The sequence below is a fragment of the Eleutherodactylus coqui genome, chromosome 1 (assembly GCF_035609145.1).
Source record: "Eleutherodactylus coqui strain aEleCoq1 chromosome 1, aEleCoq1.hap1, whole genome shotgun sequence".
Classification (NCBI taxonomy): Eukaryota; Metazoa; Chordata; class Amphibia; order Anura; family Eleutherodactylidae; genus Eleutherodactylus; species Eleutherodactylus coqui.
This window is the reverse complement of record NC_089837.1, coordinates 330,688,657-330,715,252: the sequence shown is the minus strand read 5'-3', so window position 1 is coordinate 330,715,252 and position 26,596 is coordinate 330,688,657. Positions and strand designations below refer to the sequence as shown.

The 26,596-nt window shown below is 40.9% G+C and overlaps 1 protein-coding gene across 1 annotated transcript in view; it reads right to left on the bottom strand.

Annotated features, from left to right (window-relative positions):
• SRRM3 (serine/arginine repetitive matrix 3) overlaps positions 1-26,596 on the bottom strand; it is a 144,468-nt gene that overhangs the window by 60,549 nt on the left and 57,323 nt on the right. Inside the window, exons 5-7 of the mRNA XM_066575270.1 lie at positions 22,770-22,805; positions 5,724-5,774; positions 3,970-4,074 (exon numbers count right to left, since the gene is read on the bottom strand). Of these exons, the coding sequence (XP_066431367.1) occupies positions 3,970-4,074; positions 5,724-5,774; positions 22,770-22,805 (192 nt within the window). The remainder of the gene's footprint in view (positions 1-3,969; positions 4,075-5,723; positions 5,775-22,769; positions 22,806-26,596) is intronic.

The window sequence follows — 26,596 nt, the reverse complement described above, 5'->3', positions numbered from 1 at the left end:
CAGCAGCGATACCTAAGCAATACGTAGGCTGCACCCGCGGATGGAAGCATCGTTCTCTATCACCATCAAAAACGGGGACCTTTTAGCTTCATCAATCTGTGTATTCTATTCATCCTCCTCCTCCTGCTCCTCCTCCTGAAACCTGACGTAATCACGCCGAACGGGCAATTTTTCTTAGGCCCACAAGGCTCAGTCATATAATTTTTGTAAACAATTTTTATACGTTTCAATGCTCATTAAAGCGTTGAAACTTGCACCTGAACCAATTTTTATTTTAACTGGGCTGCCTCCAGGCCTAGTTACAAATTAAGCCACATTAACCAAAGCGATTAATGGGTTTCACCTGCCCTCTTGGTTGGGCATGGGCAATTTTTCTGAGGTACATTAGTACTGTTGGTACACCAATTTTTTTGGGCCCTCGCCTACAGTGTAATCCAATTAATTTTTTGCCCACCTGCATTAAAGCTGACGTTACATCAGCTGTGCTGGGCACTGCAATGGGATATATTTATGTACCGCCGGTGGGTTCCAGGGAGCCACCCATGCTGTCGGTCCACACGGAGTTGTAACTGCATGTGTCCACTTCTAAAGAACCCCAGTCTGACTGGGGCATGCAGTGTGGGCCCAAGCCCACCTGCATTAAACATGACATTACCTCAGCTGTGATGGGCAATGCAATGGGATATATTTATGTACTGCCGGTGGCTTCCTGGGACCCACCCATGCTGTCGGTCCACACGGAGTTGTAACTGCATGTGTCCACTTCTAAAGAACCCCAGTCTGACTGGGGCATGCAGTGTGGGCCGAAGACCACCTGCATTAAACATGACATTACCTTTGCTGTCCAGGGCACTGCAATGGGATACATTTATGTACAGCCGGTGGGTTCCAGGGAGCCACCCATGCTGTGGGTGCACACGGAATTCCCATTGCGGAGTTGTACCTGCCTGTGACTATTTATAAAAAACCCCGGTCTGACTGGGGCATGCAGACACCTTGACAGAATGAATAGTGTGTGGCACATAGGTTCCCCATTGCTATGCCCACGTGTGCAGCTCCTGATGGCGGTGGCACAGGATTATATTTCTCATTGCTTCTGTACAGCATTGTGGGCTATCGTCCTGCCCCTTTTAAAGAGGGTCGCTGCCTAGCCGTGCCAACCCTCTGCAGTGTGTGCCTGCGGTTCCTCCTCATGGCAGACACACTTATAAATAGACATGAGGGTGGTGTGGCTATGAGGCCAGAGTGTGGCATGAGTGCAGCTGAAGGCTGCGCAGGGACACTTTGGTGTGCGCTGTGGACACTGGGTCGTGTGGGGGGGTTGGGCAGCCTGTAACCCAGGAGAAGTGGCAGCGGAGTGTCATGCAGGCAGTGATTGTGCTTTGTTGGAGGTAGTGTGGTGCTTAACTAAGGTATGCCTTGCTAATGAGGGTTTTTCAGAAGTAAAAGTTGTTGGGGGGGGGGGGGCACTCATAAAAAACCCTGGTCTGACTGGGGCATGCAGACACCTTGACAGAATGAATAGTGTGTGGCACATAGGTTCCCCATTGCTATGCCCACGTGTGCAGCTCCTGATGGCGGTGGCACAGGATTATATTTCTCATTGCTTCTGTACAGCATTGTGGGCTATCGCCCCGCCCCTTTTAAAGAGGGTCGCTGCCTAGCCGTGCCAACCCTCTGCAGTGTGTGCCTGCGGTTCCTCCTCATGGCAGACGCACTTATAAATAGACATGAGTGTGGCGTGGCATGAGTGCAGCTGAAGGCTGCGCAGGGACAATTTGGTGTGCGCTGTGGACACTGGGTCGTGAGGGGGGGGGGGGTTGGGCAGCATGTAACCCAGGAGAAATGGCAGCGGAGTGTCATGCAGGCAGTGATTGTGCTTTGTTGGAGGTAGTGTGGTGCTTAGCTAAGGTATGCATTGCTAATGAGGGCTTTTCAGAAGTAAAAGTTGTTGGGGGGGGCACTCTTGCCGCTATTGTGGCTTAATAGTGGGACCTGGGAACTTGAGATGCAGCCCAACATGTAGCCCCTCGCCTGCCCTATCCGTTGCTATGTCATTCCCATCACTTTCTTGAATTGCCCAGATTTTCACAAATGAAAACCTTAGCGAGCATCGGCGATACACAAAAATGCTCGAGTCGCCCATTGACTTCAATGGGGTTCGTTACTCGAAACGAACCCTCGAGCATCGCAAAAATTTCGTCTCGAGTAACGAGCACCCGAGCATTTTGGTGCTCGCTCATCTCTATTAAATATCTTAATATACAAGACTTCTGATTTGGTAGAATTATGCATTTAGCACTTTATTTACCCTTCTCTGTCTGGTGGTCTGGATCCCTATTACGCATTCAATGGAGTTCTTATAACATGCAGAGGGTAATGAAGTATATCTTTGATGTGGCTTTTGTAATTATGCAGTTGACACTTTATTACTTATATTTTATCACATATCAATTTAGTTTGTAGTATAATTATAATATCTCTAGGTGTATGATATGAAAATTTCCCTCCAGTTTTGTTGCACCACAGTGAATCTGAGGTAGTGATAAGAAATTGTAGTGGTATTCTGTTTCATCTTGTCTAGTAAGTGCATATTACAGCTCCGTAGGAGGTTCGGGGCCGCCCTTTCAGGACGATCCCTCTGCTATATTATCCAGGGATATTGTAGGGTAAGTCTAGTAACTAGTAATTTGTCTGGCTCTTTTGATTCTGCATTACTATTATTACTTTTGTTTATGATTTTTTTTTTAATTATATAGTGGCGTATTGTCTTTTATGTATATCTAGTGGCCAATTCGTAAAAAAAACAGAATACTGATTCTGATTCTCAACTGCACTATTTGGATCTATGTGGGTACAAAAATGGCACTGTGTGTTTATCTCAAGGTTGGAAAAACATGATTCTACACTGGCAAAGCAAGGCTCTCTTTGGGTGTTGTGTGGCACTATGAGGGCACAATATAACACTATGTGGGCACGCTTTGGTTTCCTATGAGCACAATTTAGCAGTAGGTGGACACTGTTTAGCTTCATGAGGGCAAAGTATGACTCTATGTTGGCATTTGGCTCTATGTTGGCAAAGTATAACCCTATGTAGGTATTTTTTTGTCTCTTCATTACCTGCAACAAAAACACATGCAGAGATGTTACTATGGCAGAGCCAAAAAGGTTTGATTAGCTGCCCATGTGTGTATCAGCCTCGGAAATTCACTAACACAAAAATTAAGACTCTCCCCTACCTTTCAAACCTTCAAAAGTACCCTGAAAACCTATCTATTCAGAAAATCTGCAACCTACAATAACCCTGCTGCCACTACACTGCATATGAGCAGCTTGTATTCCTACTACCATCTCCTTCCGCATTCTCTTGTAGGTGATAAGCTCTTACGGGCAGGGTCCTCTCTCCCTTTGTACCGGTCTGTTACACACGTAGAGATGATTAGTATATTTTTCTTTGTCCCTGCATGACATTACCTACATTATGTACTGTATATACATCATCTTGGAATTAACCCTTTGCAATCCAATTCTGGATTCAGGGTTTCCTAAGGGGCGTTCTCTTTCTGCCATTATACAATGGCGCCATCTGCTGGCTAGAGCCAGTACTGCCGTATGGGACATGCTGGAGAGGCCCCCGACAACAGAGCAGCCAGTAATCTACAGTAAGAATACCCTGCCGGACGTCTTCTAACATTGGAGCTGTACAGAATTCAATCAGAATGTCTTTAGACGTCAGACAGTGGATTGGAAAGGGTTAATGGCACTTTAACATAAACAATAATATGGGGGCACTATTACTGCATCTTTTATGGGGACTTCATTATGAGCATTGATTGTAAATAAAAAGTGCATACATACCTTTGTTTGTGCCCTTTTTTATGTACACCTTCACCATGACAATATCATCTATATTGCCAACTTCTTCTGAAAATAGAAACTATTGCACATATGAAAAGTAATACAAATTACCTGTATGGTGACTTGGAGGTACTGTAGTCAGAGGAAGGAGAAGCACTGTGAGAACTACAACTGCTGTGTCTGTGGATTCTACGGACAGTCGATCCACTATGTGATCTGCCAAAAATCATTAAGCAATGAAAGAAATTGCAGACAGTATTTTAGAGCACCCACTGTATACGCTTGATAAGCTAAGCACCAATATATGTATTTCTATAAAAACATTATTGGGTTAATTTATTTTGAAACAGAAGGCCAATAAGAATCCATTGATATGTGTATATAATCTTATACAGTACATGTTTTCTAATATCAAGAAATAAGCATGTCATTGCTTTGAAATTACAGAGGATAATTTATATTAGGCCATCAATATGTGATAGATGCATGTCTATACTCTGATATCTTCATAGTGAACAGAGAGGGAGAAAGGCTATCACTAGAGTGCTGTAACCCCTCTACTCTAGTAACCAACACAGCATTGCTCTCTTTCATTTGGAAATGTCTAGAAGCTTGGGTATCATACTAACTCACAAGGGCATGACCAGATCTGTGTTATATACTGCAATAAAAGAACCATTATCCCATTGTTGGTTATTGTGCGGATCGCATACCCATCACAAAGTTTTTCTTATGTGGGATTAAAAGTGAGTAGTGAATATTAAGTGAAATTTAAATAAGAGAATTTACTAGGGATGGGTGGATTTAAGAAATATCCATAATGGCGCTTGTGTCAGGATTGAAAGTTGGTTATAAATTGCCACTTGATAATATTTTAAAAGATAAAAATAGCCATTTCCAAGTCTCCTGTGGTGTCTGGGGCCAGGATTTGTCCAAATGAAAACCTTTTTTTCAATGAAAGTCAACAAAATAGAATAGATAGCATTGCAAAGTGTTATGACATCTTAGGGAGAATGGTAATCCAAATAGGTGCTATCATCCATGGTACTGGTGTACACCACTGTTAGGCTGCTTGACAGCCAGGTGACATCCCCGTGCCTGATTGGCTGAAAAGCTCCTAATTGCCTGCCTGCTGCAAGGTCCTAGGAGCGTGGAAGGAGTTTTGTCATGGATGGAGGGTTAGGGGTTGTTTCACAGTAATTAGCTGTAAATCCTTCCATGTGTGAGCTGGCCGGCATTAACATGGAAGCATTTACCGCTCATTATCTATGCCTAACTGTTAAACAACCCCTATCCCTAACCCTCCATTCATGACAAAACTCCTTCCCCGTCCACACTGACCGGAACTTACGTGACCGTGTTTGAAGCCCACCCCTTGCTGCTGCGGTGGCCGCCAGCGCTCCCAATGCCGACCCGGGTGCTGTGTTGCTGTCTGGCACCTGTAAGTTTGGCCGCTGCTCTGCCATCTTCCCTGCAGATCCTGCACTCTACTTTTCCTGCTGTGTATCTTCCCACCGCCGCAGGAGCCTCTGCTGTTTAGCAACTGCTGTGCCTTCTCCTCTGCTGTTCCGCTGCTCTTCTTCCCCTGCTGTCAAGGTCCCTGGCACTGCCATTCTCCGTCCCGTCCCCTGCTGTCAATCTGGCCGGCCCCGCTGCTAATAGCCAAGCAGGGATTGGGGGCGTCACCTGGCTGTCAAGCAGCCTAATACTGGTGTACACCCACCACTTCTGGTGGTGTCAAGGTACACCAGTACCATCATCCATTAGGGTGGTAACTATTTATTTTTTTAGTTTTGCAAAAAAATAAATTGTGATTCTGGGTTAATATGATTTTCCACAAATGTGAAAGATAGAAATATTCATACCTCTTTCTGTCTTTAGATTTATCTTTTCTTTTGTTCTTAAGGCTTCTAGACCTATGATAATTTGCCAAATACAAAATAAAACATTTTAGTTAGCAAGTAAGTTAGTGAGTTAATGACACAAAAATACATAATGTGTGTAGAAAGAACTAAAGCTGCAAGGTGATAAACTGTAGAAAAAAATGATATGCATTGGTGGAAAGATGGAAAGAAAAATAAGTAATTACATTAGTCCAAGTTAAAAGCAGGATTTTCAGAAAACAGTCTAAGGCCTTAGTCACACGGGCGCATCGGCACCCGTACACCGGCGCCGTTGCGCCCGTCTGACTGTCAGTGAGAAGACGGACATACCTGCAGACGGCCGTCTCTCTGCAGCGCTGAAGGAAAGAACATGTGACCGGCTCCATTGCCGGTCATGTGTTCTTTCAGCAGCGCTTCAGAGAGACGGCCGTCTGCAGGTACGTCCGTCTTCTCACTGACAGTCAGACGGGCGCATCGGCGCCGGTGTACGGGTGCCGAGGCGCCCGTGTGACTAAGGCCTAATAAAGGTAAATAAAATATCTACTGTAAGTTCGATGATGGTGACAAATCTGTGTTTTAATTTGCTGAGAAGGAAATGCTTGTACTTTTCTTAACTGATTGGACATCCAGCAAAATGTAAGGCCCAGTCCATGATGCTTAAATACAATTGAAGGATTACAAAAATAAAAATTCCTGCATCCATGAATATTATATTCAAGGCTTTCTTAGAAGCCTCATTAACATCCATAGGAAAGACACAAAAATGTATTGCTTATTTATTTCACACTATTATAGGCCTTAGTCATAGTAACAAATAAAGTTCTGTTCACATCTCATTTTAACTTCTCACAAAAGTATAATTCTGGAGTAATCAAAAAGGATGACTGAGACTTATGTCACTGTATAGGTGTACATTGGCATATATCGCCCATTGACTCCCATTGTAAAACAAAGTATACTGTGCAGTGTACTTTTATTGTATCCCTCTGTATAGGAAAGTGCTGCGGACTACATTTTCCAATTCAGTAAAAAGAAGAAAGGTTATGGCAATGCATATTGCCTAGCTATGCCAAAAGGGTACTATTTGGGGCATATACCAAGTACATTGAGCTGTATGGATAAGTTTGGTGTATGCAACAGAAGCTTTCCTTGTAAGAACACCCTAGTGTATTAAATGAGCAGTTAACACAATGTAAAGGTGTTACACACTAAATGAACATAAAGACATTACACAATAAAGTCCTCAAGAAGTATAAAGCCAACCAAACATTCCTATTCCATCTGTTAGGAAATATTACTGCATAATACCTTGTAGGTTCCACTTGATTCCCAAATCAACATATTATAAACAGAAAAGTCCTGTGTACATTAGCTAATAGTCTTTAAGAATATTTGCTGAATTTATGCAGATAATGAGAAAAATATTGCTGAATGTGTAGAGAAATCACATTGTAACTAGTAAACCCCACAATGCAATGAATGCATAGTGTAAAATGTGATGTTAGAAGCTGAATTATTGTAATTAAAGACTTTTTACTTTGTATATATAGGTGGAGCTTATGACTGAGCAGCCTGAGAACACTTTATCATCTACATATAACAACTTTATCTTTGGAGTGCCAATAGTAAAGTATAAGTTAAATGCTAAAAGAACAATTTCCTTAACCCTTTCCAATCCACTGTCTGACGTCTAAAGACATTCTGATTGAAGGCTGTACGGCTCCGATGTCGGAAGACGTCCGGCAGGGTATTCTTACTGTAGAGTACTCGCTGCTCTGTTGTCGGGGGGCCTCTCTGGCATGTTACATATTGCAGTACTAGTTCTAGCCAGCTGATGGCGCCATTGTATAATGGCAGAAAGAGAAAGCCCCCTAGGGAATCCTGAATCCAAACTTGGATTGCAAAGGGTTAATGTAAGTTTGTATATAGCAGTTTTAGTACCCTACTTGAACATTATGTTTAGTAAAGCCTTTGCCTCTGGCTACTTCAGCATTGCCATACCTTCCAGGAATCCAGGAGGGTCAAGCCTTATTTTTGAATTGTATTACTGTTGTATTATTTAGAGAGCCTCTATAGTCATTTTTTGCAATGTGTGGTAATAGCAATTTAAGGTGTTCTTCATCATGGAAATGGTAATATGACTAAAATAAAATACAAATGTTTCATTCCATTAAATACCAAAAAGGTCAACAATTTGGGTATAAAGCGCAGTCTGGGAACATAAAAGGGTACACAATGCTGTATTCGCTTAACTTCTCCATTTATTGTATAACCAGCATATATATATAGATTTTGAGGATGCCCAGCCTCTTCCTCAGTATCTGCTGGGGGCATACTATGCATTCAATAAGAATTGAAGGGCATGGAATGGGAGTTCTCAAGCCCAGTGGCTGGGGTGGCTGGCCTGACGAGGGTTCATTGAGCAAAGCATAAGAAAGTGGTAAAATGGTTATTGTTTAATCTATACATATAAAGGTGAAAGCCCTCACTGACTGACTGACTGACTCACTTATTACTCACTCACTGACTGACTCGGCACTAATTCTCTAACTTCCTGGTGTCGTACAAACATGAAATTTGACACAAGCATTCTTTAGGTCCTAAATAGAAAAAGTAAAGGGGTCACAACTTGATTATTCAATGTGAAGTGCAAAAGTATTAGCACCCCTATGTAATATAATTCTTCCCGATGTCATACAAACATGAAATTTGGCACGACTATTCTTTAGGTCCCAAATAGGAAAAGTAAAGGGGTCACAACTTGATTATTCAATGCTAAGTGCAAAAGTATTAGCACCCCTATGTAATGTACATAATCTAATTCTCTAACTTCCCAGGGTCGAACAAACATAAAATTTGGCATGGCCATTCTTTAGGTCCTAAATAGGAAAAGTAAAGGGGTCACAACTTGATTATTCAATGCTAAGTGCAAAAGTATTAGTACCCCTATTTAATGTACCAAATCTCATTCTCTAACTTCCTGGTGTCGTATAAACATGAAATTTGGCACAACGATTCTTTAGGTCCTAAATAGAAAAAGTAAAGGGGTCACAACTTGATTATTCAATGTGAAGTGCAAAAGTATTAGCACCCCTATGTAATATAATTCTTCCCGATGTCATACAAACATGAAATTTGGCACGACTATTCTTTAGGTCCCAAATAGGAAAAGTAAAGGGGTCACAACTTGATTATTCAATGCTAAGTGCAAAAGTATTAGCACCCCTATGTAATGTACATAATCTAATTCTCTAACTTCCCAGGGTCGAACAAACATAAAATTTGGCATGGCCATTCTTTAGGTCCTAAATAGGAAAAGTAAAGGGGTCACAACTTGATTATTCAATGCTAAGTGCAAAAGTATTGACACCGCTATGTAATGCAACTTCTCGCTGTCGTACAAACATGAAATTTGACATGACCATTGTTTAGGTCCTAAATAGGAAAAGTAAAGTGATCACAACACGATTATTCAGTGCTAAGTGCAAAAGTATTGGCACTACTATATAATGTATCTAATCTAATTCTCTAACTTCCCGGTGTCGTACGAAGATGAAATTTAGCATGACCATTCTTTAGGTCCTAAATGGAAAAAGTAAATGGGTCACAACTGGATTATTCAATGCTAATTGCAAAAGTACGTGCACCCCATATGTAATGTCACGTCCCGATGCTGTACAAGTGTAAATTTGGCACAAGCATTCTTTAGGCCCTAAATAGGAAATGTAAGGTCCTAAATAGGAAAATTAAGGGAGCCACAACTCTATTATTCAATGCTAATTACAAAAGTAAGTGCACCCCTATGTAATGTAACTTCCTGGTGTCATACAAGCATGAAATTTAGCGCAAGCATTCTTTAGGTCTTAAATGAGGCGAGTGGGAGGGGTGGCATATTCTGCAGAGGGACATCGGTACATGCTACCTGAGGATAATCTAACGTTCCTCTATATGTATACATATTTTATTCCTCGGTTACTCTAAAGTAACCTGGACTTTATAAAATTTTGCCACGACGGAAGAAGACAACTAATCCAGTAATGAAATATATGACTGTAAAATGTTCTTCTGTTAATGCGCACAGTTGAATTTAATATGATATATTTCAATTCAGACTGTAATTTCTCTATGAAAGTAAATAAATAAATAAAATCCTTTTAAACATAAATGGCATGGAATGACAACAAGCATAATGCGTTATGTAGACATGGTACAAGGTAAAAAGACAGGTATAGCAGAATACCTTCAGAATAAAATATAGAAGCAATCAATTAGTGACAGGTACATAATAAAATATCAGACAAACGCATTAAGTACACATACATTTTAGAAATATAGACAATTTTGTGTCGGAAATAACTGGAACAGCGTGAAAATTAGGAAATTTTAATTTGTTTGGTATACATGGGTGTTTGGTATATATATATATATATATATATATATATATATATATATAAAATTAAAAAAATCTATATATAAATATATGAGAGCTAGCTATATAAAAAAAATACTTTATTACATTTATGCTTACAGGAAGAGCATAAAAAATATATACCCAAATGGATTCATGAGACAGAGTAAAAATAAAAAAAGAAATTAAAAAAAAATCATATATATTAAGATGTTTACCAAATATAATGTGATGATATCTTTGATACAAAATGTCCAGTGGCAAAAAAAGTAAAAAAGATTAGCAGCAGCAGGAAACAACACCCCTCCAATATATGTTTTCTTGGGCATAAATCCATAAAATTGTTAAGCCACAAATAATACAATTAAAATAAATGTATCAAGAAGACATAAAGAGAGTTAACGTGGGGTACGGGAAAAAATACATGTATACAGTTATTAAATATTTAAATATTAATACATTCAGTTGATTTGATCCTAGAAAAAAACAAGTTATATATACTGGTACCAATTATGAGAGTGTATAGATATAGTGTGGCATATTAAAAACATATATATAGAATAAAAATGTTCAAATATCAAGATAAGCACTTAATCATTTATTAATTCCCTAATTTAAAATATATCTTAGAAAAGACCAACGTACTGGGTATACCAGTACTTTGTTAGTAGACAAGTGTCTATGGTAATGTATAAATGAAGTCCAGTCATTGCTGCATTTTTTTTAGGGACGAAATCTAAAACAGGGGAAGGGTATTTCAAAAAAGAAACAGGGTCCCACTATCAATGGCAGACAGTAGTGCTTTGATGTCATGCATGCAGAGGAGAGCAGTGCACAGCAAAATATAAATGCTGGCTTGGGGATGCCCGCTGCACCCTTGGGAGAACAGGTTGGCAGAATAAAGTCCTAGCCAATGCAGTGCACCTGTATTCAGCAGAAAAGTGAAAGCTACCCCAAATGGGGATGTGGTAGACCAGATAGATACTTATGAAAATGTTTTATGAATTCTCTATATTAAATGATTGTCACTGACAAGGTCATGGGTTCATTTTTTTAGATGAAAGGGGGCATATTTATGGATCGTTGAGATTAAATAAAAAGTAAATGAGAAGTATATATGAAATGGATCTCTGGAGGTAAATGCAATGCAGTCAATAAAATATTTGTGTGTTTTTGTGAGGCAGTGTGATTTAGTGTGCATATATTTAAATAGGGCTCTATTAAAAAATCCTTCATATATATATATATATATATATATATATATATATATATATATATATATATATATATATTTTTTTTTTTTTTTTAACAAAAATGTTATTATATTTTATGCACCCATTTAGGTATATATGTTTTATGTTCTTGCTTTTAGCCCTCGTTCAGATGAGCACTGTTTTCGCGCTGCTAAGCATGCTAGGACATATCCTATCTTTGTGCACGACCTCGGAGCCAACATGCGAGTTTGCACTCACATGTCCTATCTTTGTTAGCGGTATTATTCCATTTCCCTTATTTGCATATTACCCAGAGGAGCATGAATGGCCTTTTGATCGATCACTCACCGTTTAGGCGCTCCCCTTAAGGAGGAAAGATAGAGTATCTGATCCCCATCCCTGGCCTCTCACTAGCAAAGCCAGACTCCTACTGTACACTGATGAAGGGCAAATACCCAGAAACAGCTGTCTGTGAATGGAGTCGGGCTTTGCTTTTAATTCCCAGTGATTGTTACAAGGCTTGTATAAAGAGTCTAACTTTGGCTTGAAGGAATGCTGCCTTCCAATAGGTGACACTGTGGATGTATTATTCCTTCTCCCTTATTTACTATCTTTGTTAGACACGCTGATTTAGTGCTTCTAACAATCGTCCATGTGCACACTTCTATAGGAACCTATTGGTTCCTAAAGAAGCGTGTTCTGAGTGCTTCTTAGCAGCGCTAAAAACACGCTCGTCTGAACAAGCCCTCACCACAATTTTAATAAAGCTTTGTTTTTATATAGCTACTTCTCTAATATATATAACCAATATATTAACCATTTTGTACTGTCCGTGCACTATTCGTTCATTGCTAATTTCTAGCAAGCTAGAAATCAACGATGACTCTTATCAGTGCCGCTCACTGATTTTCTCAGCTGGTGGCGCTGATAGCATTCTTTCAGCTGGTATCCTGCTGGGACTTCCCAGCGGGAAAACAGCTGAAAGCTCCAAAAACAAAGGAGCTGTCAGCGCTCCTGCTGTTTCTCAGAGCTATCAGCTCAGAGGGACACTGCTGATAACTGCGAGAATAAAGCAGCTGTTTTGTGTATGCAAACAGCTGCTTTGTTCTCGCAATTAGCCTTGTCCCACTCCACCTGCATTTATAACTCTTTAAGTAGCTAATTAGCTACTTAAGAGTTATGCAAAGATGATCGCTCAAAACTGTCACTCAAAATGCTGTTTGAGCAATTTTTGAGCGGTCATCTTTCAGTTTAAATGCATCTTTCTACCCAACTTTTTAGCCTTTTTTCGTATTTGTTGTTCACACATCCAACCTTAAAGGGGTACTGTCAGGAAAAAAAAAATACTCACCTGTGCCTTACGGGTCCGGTCACCGGGAACCTGCTGGTCTTTTCCTCTGCCTCCAGTAGCCATCCAATCGCAGGGCTGAAGCTGGCAAAGTTCCAGCTTTTGCCCCTTCTCCGACCACTGCCGGACACAAGTACTGCCGCCTGGGTCAGTGGTCGACGCGTCACAAGTGACACGTTGCTCACTGATTGGTCTGGCCGCGTCGAACCTCTGCTGTCCTCGAAGAGTCGATGCCAAGTGTGCATGCATCTCCCTTCCCAGCACGCTTGCACACTCACCGCTGACTCTCCGTGGACGTCAGAGGTTAGACGCAGCCAGGTCGGCGTGAGTGCACAGGAGCATGCAGGAGCCGACCCCTCACGCGCCAGGTAAACAACAGAGAGACCAAGTAGATTAGGTGAGTTTGCTTTCTTTTTTTAACTCTTCTTTTTCCACAGGTTAGACTATATAGGGATGCAGGGCAGGATGCGGGTGAGTATAATTTTTTTAATTTGCTGACAGAAGCTCTTTAAGGTTGTGATGGTAATTGGAGTTGGCGGCACCTGCTATACAGAAAAAAATTCTGCTTTCAAGAGTCAAACCTACGCATCCCTATGGAGGATACAGTCCACACGGCTTCTTTTCCTTGTTTTGGGTTGCTCTATTTCCTTTACTGTACTGTCCTATTCCAGTTAAACAGTTTGTTCTCACTCACCCCTGGTCTTGATGGATACAGTCAAAGGGAAATAAAGGTTGTTTTTCCTATATATTGTCCATTAGCTGCAGTGTACATGGCCTTCCTTACATGAGAAATTAAAATGACTTCTTTAATCAATACAAAAAAATGTCTAAACGCAACCTAAAAGGGACTGTTAGATCTGTGGGACCTGCGCAATTTAATTATAAGGCCTCCCTCACACAGACATTTTTGTTGTCGTTTAGCGCTGCCCTAAACGCTGTACAAGGCTCTTATTTATTTCAATGGGGCTGTTCACACAAGCGTCAAAACGCAGTGCATGTTCTGTCTTTGGCCATTTTCAGCTGTGCGTCGCCCATTGAAATGAATGGGCAGCAGTTTCAGTGCTGCTGAAAACATGGCACAACTTGGTACTACGTTTCTGGCAGTGCTAAACACAAGTGCTTGCTGCGCTACCTATCGAAAAAAGGAATACCCACCTAGCTGGTGCTGTTGGGGTCCATGCTATTGTTCTTCGGAGCTTTGGGCAGGCTGCACTTGTCAAGCCGACAAAGCATCTATTGCTCTGATTCGTTCAGGAGAACGCCGTAAAAATGAAATCCAAGAAACAAATGGCAGAATTTCTTTTTTTCCCCCCAATCTCCCTACAATTTTTTTTTACAAAAGTTATGCAATGCATTATATATACCCAAAAATGATGACATAAAAAATACAACTTGTCCCGCAAAAAACAAGCCCTCATATGGCTGGGTCAATGGAAAAATGAAAAAGTTATGGCTCTTGGAACACGACTGCAAAATTAGTTGAAATTAAATGATTGGGCCATTTAAAAAACCTGCCCTGGTGGGCACGACAGGGTGGTAAGAAACCAGCCACTGAAGGGGTTAATGCTTATTTACAGTGAAGGAGATAAGTATTTAATCCCTTGCTGATTTTGTAAGTTTGCCCACTGTCAAAGACATGAACAATCTATAATTTTTAGGGTAGGGTAATTTTAACAGTGAGAGATAGAATATCCCAAAAAGTATATATCCCAAATAAGTATTTGATCCCCTACCAACCATTAAGAGTTCCAGCTCCTCCAAACCAGTTAGACGCTCCTAATCAAATCGTTACCGCCATTAAAGACAGCTGACTTAAGTGGTCACCTGTATAAAAGACTTCTGTCCACAGACTCAATTATTCAGTCAGACTCTAAGCTCTACAACATGGGCAAGACCAAAGAGCTTTCTAAGGATGTCAGGGACACGATCATAGACCTGCACAAGGCTGGAATGGGCTACAAAACCATAAGTAAGACGCTGGGCGAGAAGGAGACAACTGTTGGTGCAATAGTAAGAAAATGCAAGACATACAAAATAACTGTCAATCGGCATTGATCTGGGGCTCCATGCAAAATTTCACCTTGTGTGGTATCCTTGATCATGAGGAACGTAAGAGATCAGCCTAAAACTACGGGGGGGAACTTGTTAATGATCTCAAGGCAGCTGGGACCACAGCCACCAAGAAAGCCATTGGTAACACACTATGCGATCAGAATAAAGTGGCAGCATCCAACAGTGCAAAAGAAATCAAGTGTTTTTATTTTCCCATAAAAAAATAAAGTGACGACGTTTCGACCAGCGATTTGGTCTTTATCAAGCCGGTAACACATTATGCCGTAATGGATGGATTAAAATCCTGCAGTGCCCGCAAGGTCCCCCTGCTCAAGAAGGCACATGTGCAGGCCTATCTGAAGCTTGCAAATCAACACCTGGATGATTCTGAGAGTGATTGGGAGAAGGTGCTGTGGTCAGATGAGACAAAATTAGAGCTCTTTGGCATTAACTCAACTCGCCGTGTTTGGAGGAAGAGAAATGCTGCCTATGACCCAAAGAACACCATCCCCACTGTCAAGCACGGAGGTGGGAACCTTATGTTTTGGGGGTGTTCCTCTGTTGAGGGCACAGGACTACTTCACCACATCAATGGGAGAATGGGTAGAGCCATGTACTGTAAAATCCTGAGTGACAACCTCCTTCCCTCCCCCAGGACATTAAAAATGGGTTGTGGCTGGGTCTTCCAGCCCGACAATGACCCAAAACATACAGCCAAGGCAACAAAGGAGTGGCTCAAAAAGAAGCACATTAAGCTCATGGAGTGGCCAGGCCAGTCTCCATACCTTATTCCTATAGAAAACTTATATCAGACAGCCTCAAAATCTCAATGATTTAGAGATGATCTGCAAAGAGTGGACCAAAATTCCTTCTAACATGTGCGCAAACCCCATCATCAACTACAAAAAACGTCTGCTGTGCTTGGCAACAAGGGTTTTGCCAACAAGTATTAAGTTTTGTTTGGCCAGAGGGATCCAATACTTATTTCTCTGTGCAAAATGCAAATAAATATATATAATTTAGACAATATGATTTTCTGCATTTTTTTTTGGATATTCTATCTCTCACTGTTAAAATTAACCTACCCTAAAAATTATAGACTGTTCATGTCTTTGACAGTGGGCAAACTTTCAAAATCAGCAAGGGATCAAATACTTATGTCCCTCACTGTATACACAGTGTCTTGTCTGTAAATGCTCAACCCTATTTAGGTGTACCACGCATGTAGCTTTGTGGGGTCACATAGGGTTGGACCCCAGGCCAGTCACATATTGATGAAGAATAGGCCATCAATGTTTTCAATTATATTTTCATTAAAAACCATTAGTGCGTAAGTAGTTTTATTATTCCAAGCCATATAAAAAACTATTTATAACGTTGTTTTTACCTTGTCAATTTAAACTAAAAATATTCACTATTGAAATCATAATTTCCAGAGTTAAAGGGTTGCAGTAATAGGAATACAATAACCTGCTGATCAGAAAATATATTCAGCTCAATTCAACAGTCTATAGATATTTTCTGAGCAAGAAATATACACATATCCCACTGTATCAACATTGTATCAACAAGCAGAACTATTTAAGATCAGATAAGACTAACTGAAAGGGAGAAAGGGAGGATATTGCCTAGCAGCACCTATCTGGATGCACAACTGATTATTTATATATATATATATATATATATATATATATATATATATATATATATATATATATATATATATATATATATATGTAGAAAGGGAAGAGCATTTGCACCGTACCTTCCAGAAAACGTGCATGCTACATCCAGGTAGACTGTGTAGATTTCAGCGTACAGCATGAGAAAGGGGTAGTACTTGACAGCTAAGTGGTTAACAGCATATTTCTTTCTACGGCCAATCTTTAAATGAATAGTGCTATTTGTTCCTCTTTGTAGGTGCACTATTTTCCAATTAGAGGCAATTTTCTTTTAAACTTGTTATCATCTCCTCTGTCATTTGCTCCTACCCTTTCCTTTTGTAGACTATTGTTTAGCTGTTATATGTGTGCTGCCTTCCCATCTCTGTGTGGTTCTTTGGTAAGTGCTGAAAACTGCAGGCAATAAAACGTCCAATGACCTTGGTGCCATAAAATGAACAGCTACACTTGCAATTGTAGAACCCATCTATTAGCTCAATGAGGCATAGACAATATGGCTAACAAGAAAGACTCTACACGCTAACCACGTTATTAGGCAGACTTCTGTGTCAGGTGCCTAAGTTTTAGAATCTATGCTATTCATTTAATTTATCATATTTCTGCTCACGGTTTATCAATAGAATAAATTGTGTGAAGTCGTAATATTAGCTTGGAGAGTGAACAGTGATGACTAATTAAAGTACTAGTTAAAGAAGTGCTGGGCAACTGGAAACCCATGGTCCACAAGATGCCCATGCTGCAGCCCTCAGCTCGTGCCTGCTTAGGCCAGAGCTGCTCTGGTATTGCTAAGATTGGGATATGGCACCCTGTAGATGTATAATTAAGGAATGTCCAGAGTGACCAAAACATCTGGTACTAATCCATTAGCCTTAAACTTCACACAAATGCATAAACGGCGACATTTTTATGGCCAACCGATATACACGACCATCTGAGGCATTGGTTTCCAATGCATTCATTCACACGGGCGAATATACGGTACGTTAATATGTTGGACTGTCAAAAATGGAACATACGAGACCAAATTTATGGCCAGCGTATATACGGTGGCTAAAAAGATAGTTGTTTTGCCTGATATACGGCGGCGGCTCCCATAGACTTCTATGGTAGCTGGGGGAAAAAAGGGAGGGGGAGGTATTTTAGAAGTGTCCAATGCAGGGAAAAGCTTACAGGTGCCTCTATATAGGCATTGGAAGGCATCCTGAGGATTTTTGCAGATTTTTGCTAAAAACGTCACCCCCGATCGTGTAAATGGGCGAGAAAACGCTGGCCAAGATTGTGGAAATATGTCCGTTCATGCAATTTTATGGTGTGGCCAAGAGAACGCAATAACGCATACGCTGGTGTGAAAAAGCCCTTTCTGATATTTTTCTTACTTTATGCTTATGCTTGATTCTGGATGTTATTTGATCTAATAAAACTCTGAAATTATTGGCATCGATCCTATAGTGCTGTGGATTTTTCTATGTACAGTGGCTGACATAGCTCCTCCACATGCATCTCATTCCAGTATGGAGGGAAGGCACAAACCACATTACTGTGCAAGGAAAGACTGTGAAGGGGGTCACTGAATGTCATTATTCTCAAGATCGGAGGAGAACCCAGGGAACCCCAACAATATGCCATCACAAGAGAGGAATACACTTTTAAATCCACTGAGATTTAATGTCTCAATCTTCATAAGTAACACTTTTTATAGGCACCATATATTGACTTAGTGTATTGTGAATATCAATGTTCAGCAACAGAAGTTTGCCAAATATACTCTATCAGGTGTCGTATGTTACTTAATCTGAGGAAAGCACAGGATGAGGATGGAAACTCTAAGATTGCTTGATTCAGCATTTTTATATAAAAAGATGCTTAGAACTCAAAGAGAAATCTGGTGACTCCTTCTCCCACCCAAGCAAACCAAGTGACAGCTCTTACAGTATGCAATCATACAGTCTTTAATAGCCTTAAAGAGGTTGTCCAAGATCCCAAACCACTTTTTATTCCTCAGAGTTACAATGACCATCTTTCTAATTGACTTACTACTACAAATATGTGTTATTTGATGAATCCAGACTATGGTCACATGTCTCGGCTGTCAAATCCACTGAACGTCCACTGACATGATATACACAACATAGCATCCTCAGCTCAGTGTATGGGTCAGTCATCAGCAGCTATGTCTCTAGCCGTTGGTCTTCCCTGCTAGAGACATAGCTGCTGCTGATGACAAACCCATACACCAAGACAGCAGAAGAGCATGGGTGCCTGCACAACTTACCCGAATGCAAGGATGTCCTACTGTTAGTGAGGTAGATGTTGATGACATAACTGTACATTAAGCTGCAAAGGCTCATTGGTTTTGTATGTGGCATCAGCAGAAGCCTGGAGGACAGCCGGACTACATGACCATAGTCTGGATTGGTGAAATAGAACATTTTTGTAATACTAAGTCAGTTACAAAGATGTCCTACAGCTAGCAAGGAACTATTTATCGCCTCATATCTTTTAGCAATTCATTTGACTTTCGTTAAAGACTTTTTGTAACCCTTAAAACCTTCCTTTCCAAACACACACAGCCACAATACACTCCATCCTATCCACACCTACTACTCCTCTCTCTGCTTTTCCTCACTCTTGGTGATATATCTCCTAATCCTGAGCCCCCTCAGCAAAATCCCTCTATCATATCCCTATCTTATCACAGGCCCTTTACGGCAAATTCTTGCAAATTCTTGCAACTTCTCAAACCTCAAACAACTCTATTTGACCCGCGGCCCACAGTCCCTCTCTGTGACACATATTGGAATGCAATTTCTGTCTGCAGTCAACTACCTGACATTCATAACCTCTTCATTTACCATAAGCTTTCCTTTATTTGTACAATGGAAATGTGGCTGGTTCCCTCTGACACAGACTCTCATGCAGCACTCTCCTATGGCGGCCCTCAATTCACCAACGCAACTTGCTCTGGCAACAATGGAGGAATCAGCCCTCTCTTATTAGGTAACTGCATCTTCACTTCCATTATGTCTCTACCCTCCCTCATCCTCCCCTTTTTTGAAATTCACTCAGTGCACATCTACTCTCCCTGCAACCTCAAAGTAGCCATCATCTACTGATCACCAGGCCCTACCACCACCTTTCTCAACCACTTCACTACTTGGCTCTTACATTTCCTGTCTACTGATATCCTCACCATCATCATGGGCATCTTCAACATTCCCAATGACCCCATGCCTTTCAGCTGCCTCGAAGTTCCTATTACTGACTTTGTCCTAAGGCCTCATGTCCACGGGCGGGTCGGATTCCGAATGACCCGCAGCAGAATCAAACTTGCCCACGTCTGAAGACACATATTTATTTGTGTGGGTCCTGTGCGGGTCTCCTGTGTCCCGATCTTATTTCTTTTTCACTGCAGATGTGTGCAGGAGTGCCGACCGTCGCTCTGCGCACATGTGCAGTACATTTTTTTATATCCTGCTTTCTTGCGGAATCCGCGTCCCGTCCGCAATTGAATTGTGGACAGGTTGCGGATCGGACAGCTTCCATTGACTTCAATGGAAGCCATCCGTGCGGGATCCACAGCAAAATGGAGCATGCTGCAATTTGTTTTCTGGACCGAAAGGTCCACAATACAAATCTGCATGCCTTAACGCAGTTGTAGATGCCCATGTATCCCTATGGACAGCTTGATTTGCAGAATCCGCACAGGTCACCCGCAAGGATTCTGCAAATCGAATCCGCCTGTGGACATGAGGCCTTAGGACTCTCACAATTGTCCTCTACACCCACTCACAAAGATGGACACACACTGAATCCCATCTACAGACTCAGACTGGCCCACAAGGAAAGCGATGAATTAACCAGTGGGCCCTTGACTTCTCTCATACCACCTTCTCCCATCAGCACAGAGTGTGCGCAGACACGTCTAATATAAATAAGCCTACATACTTTTTCTTGCACCACACTTTGACCCCTTTGCTGTAACTTTGGTGTATAATGTTGGTATCATTAGATGACACACATGCTCACCGGTGCCATAAAGTCATCAGATGTGAGTTTAATACATTCAGGGATCTGTCAGGCGGGTTGAAAGTTACAATGTTAAGTCTATGGGTGGCGCTGCTGTGCTTCAGACATGAGCTGGAATGAGTGAAGCGTTGCTAAGCAATGCAGCATACACTGCCAAATCAAGAGCGATAGAGAGAGAGAGAGAGAGACAGCGACAGATAGCAATATAGAGACAGAGTGAGAGAACGATAGAGAGAGACAGACAGAGAGATAACAATAGAGAGACAGAGAGAGCGATAAAGAGAGACAATGAAAGAGTTATGGAAATACAGACAGAAAGTGATAGAGAGACGAGAGAGAGCGATAGACAGAAAGAGAGAGATAGAAAGTGAGACAGAGAGAGAGCAATATAGAGAAAGACAGAGTGATAGAGAGACAGACAGAGAGTGATAGAGAAATAGAGAGAGAGCAATAGAGAGAGAGAGGCAGACAGAAAGAGACAAATAGAGCGAGAGACAGACAGACAGACAAACAGAGAAAGAGACAGATAGAGTAGGAGATAGACAGACAGAGAAAAAGACAGACAAACAGAGAGAGACTTGTAGGCTTTTTATATTAGATATCTGCTCCAAATACAAAGTAACACTCTAAATAATCACCTAACCAAGCAGATTTAGAAGTTTACAACCACCCCTTTTGAAACATTTTATGTTTGCGTAGCGCACAACGGGTCAATCTAGTGTATTAAATACACTGACCGCCCTGCAGATGCTGGCCACTTCCATCCCAGTCACATAGCTGACATGGCATCTTCAGTAGGCACCTTCTTTTCTCCCCTGAGTTGCAGCTTCTTAGGGCTGCATCAGTCTGCTGAGTGGATCCCCACCGCCTGCTTGCACCACAGGAGAGACAATAGAATACGCCTCTACGAGAAATTGACATACATCTCGATAGGGGATCTATATTGTGGGGTCTTTAAGGCAGATTGTTGCCAAATTTTATATTCAAAATTTAAAAAATACATCAAACACACAGTACTTAATCTAATAGGTGTCTAAAAAGGGCAGTAACGCAAAAGCTGAGGGCACGCTGGTCCGAGCACACTATGAGCAGAGTTAACAGCCAGGGAAATAGTGCAGCATCTGCTGCACAAAAGACTCGGAGGTTGCCATTGACTCAACGGCGGAGCAAAATGTGAGGAGAGGCACAAAGCCTGGTTACTGACAAATCTGTCCTTTTCAAGAAAGACTGGTTTGTGTCAACTATGCCATGATGCAAACAACTTTCAGAAGACCTCAACAGTTGTATACAGAGATGTATGAAGCTGAATAAAAAGTCTACAAAAGCATTGCTAAAGACCTTGGTGCACAGCAATTCATGGTCAGTGAACATCCTATTACCATCACTCCAAAAGAACAATAGTCAATTCTGACAGAAGGGAGAAAGAACCTAAAGGGGTTGTCTGGTTACTGGACAACCCCGCTTCAATAAAGCTGAAGGGGTTAAAACAATAAACTGAAACATACTTATCCCTCTACGGCAGCCGGGATCTAGCGTTGCAGCACCACTGTGGTCCTGGTGGTTGCTGTGATCGCTGACATCAAACGAACTCAGGTGACTGCTACAGCCAATGAGAGGCTGCAGCGTTACTGCTCGTTCTCCTGGCATTGGAGTTCACATCCTAAGCGCCATGGTGCCAGGAATTTAGGATCGTGAAGGGTACGTATGTTTCAGTTTATTTTTTTAACCCTTTCAGCCCTACTGAAATGGGGTAATAGAAAAGATCTACAGAAGACTGAAAACTACAAAAAAAAACTCTTTATGTGACCTCTATTAGGAAAACTAATAAGAATGGTACTCATGGAAGAGGTGGTGGTCATTTGGGTGCAATACGGCTTCATTCATTTGAAAGGAACAGTAGGACACGTGCGTAAACACTGTTCCATTCATTCAGGGACACTCAGGGGTCGGGGGATGTTTGTGATAAGTAGGCATCCCAACAGTTAGACACCATACTGATCAGATACTTAAGAGAGGAGTTATTTTTGTGGGACAACCCCTTTAACATGTTGAGCAAGAGGACATGTGTGACCTCTCTCAGCCAGTCAACAGCGCTGATAAGGCTAAAAAAACAGAAGTCAAAAACATGCACGATACACCACAGCACTCCAAAGACCAAGAAGTATTTAACAATCATTTTCATATATCTATAGTAGCGTATACGGAACAGTGCTCCTTCAATAATAGTCTTCCTCACCAGATAGCAGTTAGAATGTAATGATGACAAAATGATTATTATATTGCACTCAAGTCTCTCACCTGTGTCTTCTCTTCTTTCTGGTCCCTGAATTTGACCTTTAAAAAAAAGACACAGAACAGTGTTTAAAAAACACTTCTTTCACCTAGTGTGTAACGTGAGCCTTCCAATTGATTTTCTTGCTACTATTTTGGGGCATGCTCGTATTATGTATTACATAACTTTTATACATTTTTTTGATGGAGACTGCGTAAAAGAGCACATCAATTTTGCCATTGTTTTGCACCATACAGTTTAAAAACGCGATCATTTTTTTCTGCAAGTTGGTATAATCATCACTAACATTATATATATTTTTTTAGGTTTTTCCACTTTTGCATAATAAAAAACTTATGAAAAATAACATGTTTTTGGCATTGCTGCATTCAAAGACCCATAACTTGTTGAATTTTCCATTAACAGAGCTGTGTGACGAACTGTAGTTTTTATTGGTACCAGTTTTGGGTAAATAGACCTTTTTTGTTTTATCCCTTTTACTGCGAGTTTTGCAGTGCAAAATGAACAAGAACTGCATTTTGCAGTTTTATTTTGCTTTTTCTTCTTTTTAGGGGTGTTTCAGATGGCCGTGATTTAACATTTTTTTGCAGCTGTAAAAATCACGTCCGCATAAAGTGTCTAAATAAATTAATTGATTTTAATGGTTTTGTTTTGACTAGCGGGATTTTCTCGTGTTAATACTACACGTGGGAAAAGATAGGACTTGCCCTATGTTTCTCGGACGTAGTTTTTCTTCATATGAGAAAAGATAGGGCAGGACCTAACTTCAGCTTTTTTTTCATCTCATGCGCAATAGGGTGGAGTTTGCTTAGTAAAAAAAAAAATCTGTGGTTTTCCGTAGCGATGAGCGTATTTGCACATGCGCCCATGTGTTTACGCCATTACAGTATTTGGCATGAAATCTAAAATGTTTGTTCAATTGATTGTACAGGTTGTTATTGATCCGGAATTTTAAATGTGAGCCCCAAAGGAGACAGGAACTAATGTGAGTGATGACAATTTCTGTACAGCACTGCAGAATAGATTGGCCCTATATGTATAAATACAATTAGGCCTTATTTATGCAAGCGTTTTTACACGGCTATTTAACCTCGTTAAAACGTCATCTGAAACTCGCATCCATGTGAAGCATTGTATTTCAATGCACTCAATCACATGAGCGGTTTTTGGTTGCGTGGCTAAAATGCACCGTCGAAATGAGAAGTCAGCGCCCGTTTTCTGTCACCGATTTATCTTGCTACGTGCTAAGATAGGTCTTGACCTACCTTTTACCAAAAACCACTGGAAGCTCCCATAGACTTTTATGGGAACTGAAAAAAGGGAGGGGGAGGGAGTTTACCTGCGTCCAACGCTCGGGAAAGCAGACAGCTGCCGCTATTTAAGTTATTTGAAGTCATTCCGAGGATTTCTGCCGACCGAAAAATTCCTCACCACTGACAGGATTGGGGCTTAGCTGAAATACTGCGGACAGGTGTGAATTTTTAAAGAAAAGTGCCATAGTTTTCTTATCCTGGATATTATTGTGTGTTTTTATATGTAAATGGGAAAGATTTATGAAACAATCTAAAAGAAAAATGTTCAAGTTCCCAATAGAAACCAATTAGCTTTCATTTCTTGTAGTGCCCTTTAAAAATAAAGTTGCTCTGTGTTTGGTTGTTATGGGCAACAAAGACTTTTCCTTTTAGCCAATTTCACTAATTTGCCTTTCTGTTTATTTCTATGTTAATTTTCAGCTATACTGAGAGGAGGACACTTAGGGAGCGACAAGAGAAGGGCTGTAAAAGGTGCTAGGGGAGCTAGAAGCACATCACAATGCTCTGCAGACAAACACTTGAAAGCCACCAATGTCTGAAGATGTGGACTAATGATGAGCAGAGATGTCAATATGCTGCTGTATGGCAGAGTATGAGTTCAAGAGTGATTATTTAGTACTTGAGAAGGAGGTGTTCTTTTTTTTCTACGCTTCTCATTAAGGATTCATTAGAAATAGAACTGTATCATGCTTCATGAACGATGCTTCCATTTGTGTCTACAGGAAACGGGTAAGGCCGACCTGATTATCCATTAGGCAGAATGTGATAGTCCTAGTTATCACAATTCTACAGCTCATTTCAACTACACAGCCATCAAAGCAAAGCTTACCATGCAGTATGTTTAATATAATTTCTAGAAAATACATATCTGACAAATACCATAGATTTTATGTAAACTAATGGGTGACAAAGAAAAATAAAGCTGAAAAACTAGAGCTTTCACAGCACTACATAATACTTTACACCATCAGTACAAGGGTGCTGATGGTGTAAAGTGTTATGGGAGGCCATGTAGATAATCCATTTTCATACTGTTCAGGATCGTCATCTTTTGGCCAGAGTGAAGCTACCAAGAACACCTCTGGCTCTGAAGGGATTGTCCTGTCCTGCATTACACAGACAGGTCCATCGATTTCAATGGGCATTGTAGGGTGGGTAATTTTTTCTGGGGTGGAGTTGCAGGGGGTAACATTAGCTATTATTATTGGTCAGAGGGTAGATCTATCAATGGGGATCCTAGCACAGGGACACTTTGGGATCAACTTATTGTCAACGAGTAGACCTAACTCGCAATAAATAACTCATTTAAAGAAGATGGACAAAACAACGGCAAGGTTATAGTTAAATCTGAAGGTTTCGGAGAGATAGATAGATAAATAGATAGATATGAGATAGATAGATACGAAATATGTAATAATTACAGGCTGCAGCAGCCTATGTATGTGACATCACTGGCTGCTGCATCCAATGAAATAATGGATTGTCTAGCATAGTACTTAATTCCTTCAGAACTTGGGGTGAATGCCATCTAAATGTTGTGATTTGTTTACTTTATTGTTTTTAAGACAGTGCTGCACTTCTTGCTGGGTTAAGTAGCTGATATTTAATGAAGATCTTACAATATCCACAATCATAACATGTGTCAATGGATTTTGCTATGTAAATACGGTAAAGACTAAGGCCGCCCGTGAAAGCTGCCATAGGATTGCGTTAACAAACGCAATCCTAGGCAGACGGCCGCGATTTGTCCGTGCAAAATCTTTCACGGCATGCTCTATTTCTGTGCGGGGCTCGCAGCCAGCACATCAAACAGCCGCGGCCGCGGGAGCAGGTGAGCAGGTGATTACGCTCTGCTCTCTGCAGGGGCTCGGGTTGGGTCCCGCTGCGAGAATTCTCACAGCTGGATCCGACCCGGCCGTCTGCAGGCGGCCTAAGGCAATTAATAGACTTTTTTTTATCATCCTCCCGTACCATTACACCCAGAGAAGGCCAACAGTTTCAATTTTAAGTTTCTTATGTATGTACCTGAAAAATATTGCTGGATTATTTTTTGCACTTCTGATTATTCTCTCTGCTGCCTTTACTTGTCTTTTAGAGTTATTTTTTCTGTTTATAATCTTTAATGCCTCATCACTACCATCTTGCTTTAGTGCTTTGAGCACTTTTTATCATTTATTGTACTTCTATTATTTTATTAACCTCATTGGTTTCTAATGTGTTTATTCCCATGAAATATGCATCTTTCACAGAGCCTATTTAAAGGGGATTTTCACAACTGGTACAATTTGCCCAAAGGGATAAAATTTCATAAAGTAATAAAAGACAGTACTCGCCTGGTAAATTCAGTAGTGCTGATGCTCCCGTGCTTTGCACTGGTCTATTTACTCAGCTGCAGCAATTTATATTATATCTACAACACAGGACTGCTGCAGCAAGTCACTAGTTTCAGTGAGGTACCACGATTGGCTACAGCAGTCATGTGTTATAGATGTGATGTCATTGCTACAGCAAAGTAAACA